General features: G+C 38.8%; 1 protein-coding gene across 1 annotated transcript; it reads left to right on the top strand.

Annotated features, from left to right (window-relative positions):
- Positions 1–779: 779 nt before the first annotated feature.
- LOC128993174 (uncharacterized) lies at positions 780–6,066 on the top strand. Its single transcript, XM_054416936.1, has 2 exons — positions 780–854; positions 2,026–6,066. The coding sequence occupies exons 1-2, from the start codon at positions 780–782 to the stop codon at positions 6,064–6,066; spliced, it is 4,116 nt and encodes a 1,371-aa protein (XP_054272911.1).
- The last annotated feature ends 560 nt before the right edge of the window (positions 6,067–6,626 follow it).

The raw sequence follows: 6,626 nt of genomic DNA, 5'->3' as shown, positions 1-6,626 counted from the left end.
TGTTTAAATATCAATTGTAACATTTTATTTTCATTTAAGGGTTATTTCATTTTATTTGTAAGCATAGGCTAATGGTTATTTTCTTTAATACATTTCATTTTGTCATAAATTGTGTTTTGTTATTTTTCACAGCAATCAAGTCTCAGGAATTAGCATAAAATTTCATAAGAGGTTAGAGTTAGGATTTTATTGTTTTAAAAGGCCTTAAATTTCCTCTTTGGCTTCAACATAGTGGTCCTTCGAGCCGGATTTTGATTAGTTGTGGAATATTACCAAATAAATATTATTTGTTCACTTATTAATCAATTGAATTGTGTAAATTTGTTTATACTTGATTACTGTTTATTACTGTATTCTTTACTCATTATTTTATTGTACACTTTGCATTTCAAACTCAAATTGATAACAGCCATCAACAGAATAGTTGTTCAAATATTACATAGTATATGATTTATTGTTGAAATTTCACAGACATTTCAGAACAATTGTATGTTGTATAGAATAAGTTTTAACTATTTTACTTGTCATGGTCCACTGTTTATTTGTCATTAGTATTTTCATAAGATGTATTTTGTTCATTTAATGTTTCATTGCAGGTCAGCACTTACAATCTGTTTTCAATCGTTTATAACTAATTGAATGGTTTCATACTAATGCACTTTTCAGTAGGTAGGTCTACTATTGTACAAGCTGTTTAATCATACTGCAGCCGAACTAAATTAATATTTTTTCATTCATTTTCAATTTTCCTTTGAACCAAAAACCTATCCCAGTCCAACATGGATGCCGAAGAGTTCAAACGCAAGGCTACCACTTTGAAAAGGAAATTAGTAGATAGTTTCAAGGAAGTTCAAGTAATAAATGAAAAGGGCAGAGCAGCACTCAACAATTAAGGACCAACATAATTCCTTCAAGGGCATGTTTAAGGTTCTTGAGAAATATTATTCAAGATTTGAAAATATTTGGGATGAGCTCACAGACCTGTATGAAACTGAGAAGTCTACTGGGAAACAAACCTTTCCTCAAGAAGATGACCTAACAATGCAAACTAAAGCTAAACGTTACTACTATGAAGCACACACTTCACATGAAACTATTCTCTCAGAGGTTAGCACTACTTCATCAAGGCAGAGTATGGGACTTAATGAATCTTTGTCACCAGAAGCCAGAAGCAACAAACATTTGCCTCGCATTAATCTTCCACATTTCAATGGCCAGATTACGAATTGGCCCAAGTTTCGAGATGCCTTCACTTCCATTATCCATAATGATGCCTTATTATCAAAAATGGAGAAATTTCACTATCTCGTCTCTTCTTTAGGGGGAACTGCCTCTGCAGTGATAAGACATCTTCCTTTGGTTGACGACAACTATGATATTGCATGGAAGGCTTTAAATGAAACTTTCAATAACAAGCGAATGCTTGCTTCAAATTACCTCAATCAATTGATGGCATTCAAACCACAACAGGGGAAGACAACTGTAGATTCACTTCAGTCATTCCTTTCTCAAATTTCAGATAATATTGCTGCATTTAAACTTTTGAAAATACCTGACGAAGGTGACTTCATTCTGTTTCATATAGCAGTTAGGCTGTTGGATCATACAACTCGAGAGCAATTTGAGTTGCAGCATAAAGGAAAAGATTTTCCTGTTTTCAATGATTTGACTAAATTTCTCCGTGAACGCTCTCTAGCTCTTCAGTTGGCTGGAGGAAACACACAACAATTGGAGATAAGGCCATCTACTTCTGGGAAGAATAGTGGGAGCTTCAAACCATAAAATAGTCGTAACTTGAAGACTTCACTCATATCCAGCTCTTTGCCTAAATCCTCGGCTAACTCCGACAGCAATGATGTATGCTTCATATGCCAAAGGGGGTCTCATGCTCTATTCAAATGCAATAAATTTGCTGATGCATCAGTTGATGATAGACATAAAATGTTGAAGTCTTGGCGTGGATGTAGAAACTGCCTGTCATACTATCACTCAACCAATAGATGCAATTCTAAATGGTCTTGCAAGGTCTGCAAGAAGAGGCATAATTCACTTTTGCATCTACCCGTTCCTGATAGCAATACATCCTCTTTGGAACATGAAGATACAACCGCAATCAAGGCTCATGTTGTGAATCCACCAGATTCTTCATTAACAGCAACCCTGCCTGAACAAAGTCAAGTCTTGTTGGGTACAGTTGTTGCTGAAATTCAGGATGTTCATGGCAACTTCACTCAAGTGAGACTCGTAGTGGACTCAGGTAGTCAGCACTCATTCATCACAAAGAAATGTGCAAATAAACTTGGCTTGATAATTAAATCATTCCCTCACAAAATCAGTGCTATTGGCCAGACAGTTTTTAATGGCACTAAAGGCAAAGTACGCTGTCAACTTAAACCACGCAACTTGCAGTCACCTATTGTCGAAACTGAAGCAATAGTTGTAAACAACATTACATCTCACTTACCTAATTTTGTCATGCCCTCCAATATTTGGAAAAATTACGCTACCTTTGACTTAGCTGACCCTAAGTTTTGGCAACCAGGTCCTGTAGATTTTCTGCTGGGATCAGATTTGTTCTCAGATATTTGGGATGGATCCACCGTGACAGTACAAGACAACCAGCCAAGGCTCTTTTCTTCTATATTTGGTTATATAGTCATAGGACGAGTTTCTGGAACTTGTTTATTATCCGTTGATGGTAACAACTCCTTCTTCACTGTTAACAATGAAGCTCATGACTTGAGACAACAGATCCAACGCTTTTGGGAACTTGAAGAGCCCCATACTGACATTAGTTTCACAAACCCTGAAGACGAAGCATGTGAAGCTCATTTCAAGAACACACACTTCAGGATGGACGATGGTCAATATGTTGTACGCCTACCTTTCAAGACGCCTAGTCCACAATTAGGAAATTTTGAAGGAACATCACTGAAGAGATTCTACAATCTTGAAGGAAAACTTATTAAAGACAAGAATTTGATGTCAGAGTATTATGATTTCATGAAAGACTATCAAGATCTGGGTCACATGAATGTCACAACTTCCCCTTCAAAGTATGTCATTTCTCACCACTGTGTGGTAAAAGAGGATAGAGGCAAAACAAAATTACGTGTTGTCTTTGACGCTTCTGCTCAGTCATCGCCCTTTCCTTCTTTGAACAGCCAACTCATGGTGGGTGCAAAGCTGCAACAAGACATTAGGGACATTCTTCTGAGATTTCGTTTGCACCCAGTTGTCTTCGTGGCTGATATTGTCAAAATGTATCGGCAAATTTTGGTTGACCCGCAGGACAGGTCCTACCAACACATTTATTGGAGATTTAATCCAGCAGACCCAATAAAAAAGTATGAATTGTGCACTGTAACGTATGGATTGACTTCTGCACCCTTTCTAGCACTTAGAGTTATGAAGCAACTCGCTTTAGACGAAGGCGAGAACCATCCAAGAGCTGCTCAAGCTATATCGCAGGATATGTATGTGGATGATATAGTGACTGGCACATCTTCACTGAATGAAGCTTTGAAGCTTCAACAAGAAACTATCCAATTATTAGAAAAAGGACACTTTTCACTAAGTAAATGGGCAAGTAACCAAGAAGAACTTTTAAAAGTGGCCAATTCAGGACAACAAGCAGACTCAGTCAACTTCTCTTCAAACGAAGACTCTAGTGTGAATATATTAGGACTTCATTGGGATCCAACAAATGATGTCTTCATTTTTAAGCTTCAGGACTTCTCTCCAGCATCTACCAAGCGATCTATCCTATCTACTGTTGCTAAAATATATGACCCTTTAGGATTCCTGGCACCAGTTACATTTTTAGCCAAAGGGATCATGCAGGAGTTATGGAAGCTTGGCTTGAATTGGGATGAAGAAATACCCTTTCATCTTAAATCAGTTTGGGAAGAGTTCATCAAACAGCTTAGGAATTTGTCAGACCTCACCATACCAAGACTTGTTGTACCCAACAAACCCCTTTCTTATCAACTAGTGGGATTTTCAGACGCATCAGCACAAGGATACTGTGCTACACTGTATCTCAGAGTCGTCAGTGAGGACCAAATATCCACACACCTTCTCGTCGCTAAAACTAAATTAGCACCAATCAAAACTGTCTCTATACCCCGTCTTGAATTGTGTGGGGCACATCTTTTAGCTAGACTTCATTCTTCAGTATCCAAGATGTTTTCTCTAAATACTGCAATCAAGTTCGAAGATCCAGTCTTCTTTACCGATGCATCAATTGTATTGAGTTGGCTCCATATGCCACTTTACAAGCTCAAGGTTTTCATCTCAAATAGAGTGTCACAAATTACAGAGCTCACATCGTTGTCATGTTGGCGACATGTACGTACAAGTGAGAATCCAAGTGATTGTGGATCAAGGGGATTGTCGGTCGACAAGCTCAAGAACAACAGTTTATGGTGGCATGGTCCCCAATGGCTATGTCAACATGCAGAAGAATGGCCGAAATCAAATGTGGACCTGACATTACAAACTGAACTCCCAGACCTGAAGATTGAACACACTACATTGATGTCTACTGACTCAGAACCTCTCATCATAACCTTCATCTCATCACAATCATCATATTACAAGATCTTGACAGCAATTGCTTGGTGGAAAAGATTTATAACTAATGCAATGGCAAAAATAAATTCTGGTCAAATTCGCATCGGTCCACTACACCCTTCTGAAATGAGGGAAGCTTTAATTTATGTAGTGAATAAGCTTCAGTCACACTACATATTTCAAGACAACACTTGCAACAAGGAAGAAATAGCCAATTCCAAGTTTTCCAACCTCTCTCCATTCTTCGATGAAAATGGCACCCTTAGAGTTGGCGGAAGACTAAACAGAGCTTCACTTCCTTCCAATCAACGACATCCTATTCTGCTGCCAAAGTGTCACTTCACTACTTTGCTTGTGGACTATTATCATAAGCTGTATTTACACCCAGGACCTGGTCTCTTGCAAGCATTAATTCAGCTTCGATTCTGGATACCTGCATTACGAAGTCTCGTTCGTCATCGCACATTCAAGTGTTTGACTTGCTACAAAGACAAGGCAAAGAACCTCACACCCAGAATGGCTGATCTTCCTCCATCAAGAGTAAATCCGAGTAGAGCCTTTCTTCATGTAGGTATTGATTTTGCTGGTCCATTCCCCATGAGAGAATCTCAACGAAGGAAAGCGGCAGTCACTAAAGCCTACCTTTGTGTCTTTGTATGTATGGCTACCAAAGCCGTTCATTTGGAAATCGTCAGTGCGCTGAGTACAGATGCATTTCTGGCTGCTCTCAATAGATTTATTGGTCGCAGGGGACTCCCCGAACAGTGTTACTCAGACTGTGGCACAAATTTTCAGGGAGCTGCTAACAAGTTGAGAGAGTTTGGGTCTTGGTATCGCCAACAGTCAACTCAAGAGGACATACTTCATCAAGCAACCAAATTGGAAATAAAGTGGAACTTTAATCCTCCTTCAGCACCCCACTTCGGAGGTCTCTGGGAAGCTGCCGTGAAGTCAGCGAAGACACTTCTCCGAAGAGTGGCAGGTGACACACCACTCACATATGAGGAGCTCACAACTTGGTTTATCAGAATTGAAGCTGTTTTAAACTCCAGACCTTTATGTCCGTTGTCATCATCTCCTGAAGAAACTGAGTTCCTATCACCTGGCCATTTTTTGATTGGGACATCACTCCTTGCCACCCCTGAACCGTCACTTTTAGATACTAAAGTATCATCTTTATCTCGTTGGCAATTGCTACTAAGAATGACTCAACACTTCTGGCAAAGATGGAGGGTTGAATACCTTACGTTCCTACAAAAGAGGAACAAATGGACCAAGAACTATGAGAATGCAAAAGTAGGCGATCTTGTCTTGCTAAAAGAGCCAAATGCCCCTGTTCTTCAATGGCCTTTGGCGAGAATTACACACGTGCACCCAGGTGAAGACGGTATTGTCAGAGTTTTGACAGTAAAGTGTGGACGTTCTGAGTTGAGAAGACCTGCAGTCAAAGTTGTTCCTCTCCTTCCCCTCCATACCAGTCACTTTGATTAAGTACCAAAATCAGTAGAAATTTCTTTGGAAATTTCGGTGGGGAGTATGATTAAACATCTTTTTATTTAATTAAAAATAAGTAGATTTTATTTTATTGTATTTAAAAAATATTCATTTTATCTTAATAACTCAATTTGTAGTTTCATAAATATTTAAAACTTTGTATTCCATTTGTTAGAATAATTCTCATGAAATGGTTTCATTCATTCATTGTAGTTAGTTAAGTAAATCACTCATAGATAGGGTAAGCTGCCAGGTTGGGTGCAATGGTCATGCTGGACGGTCTCAACGGTTGCTTCAGTGGTCAGAGTGTGGACAGAGACAGAGACAGAATGTGACATGTGCTTTTGTGCTTGGACTGAAGAGAAGATTTTTCACCATGTAGTCGTGAGTCAGACATTTACAGACATTAATTTCAAGGGTCATCAGCATCCCTTTCTCATTATTTATTAATTTTCTAAGGGTCAGCAGTATCCCTGCATATTTTCAACAAACTTTTATATTCAGTGTGCTGTACACAATTGTGCAATCCTGAACAAGCTCCAATACAGTACAGTAGT

This window comes from Macrosteles quadrilineatus, unplaced genomic scaffold, assembly GCF_028750875.1.
Source record: "Macrosteles quadrilineatus isolate MER2022 unplaced genomic scaffold, UCM_ALF_1.0 Scaffold_4__1_contigs__length_99947679, whole genome shotgun sequence".
NCBI lineage: Eukaryota > Metazoa > Arthropoda > Insecta > Hemiptera > Cicadellidae > Macrosteles > Macrosteles quadrilineatus.
The sequence above is the reverse complement of the archived record's forward strand: the minus strand, read 5'-3'. Positions and strand labels throughout refer to the sequence as shown.

Excerpts from the sequence above, each read along its gene's own strand:
- LOC128993174 (XM_054416936.1), top strand. The coding sequence starts at position 780 with ATGGATGCCGAAGAGTTCAAACGCAAGGCTACCACTTTGAAAAGGAAA. Across the intron at positions 855-2,025 it reads ATAGTTTCAAGGAAGTTCAA|GTCTGCAAGAAGAGGCATAA; the intron begins GTAATAAATGAA and ends TGGTCTTGCAAG.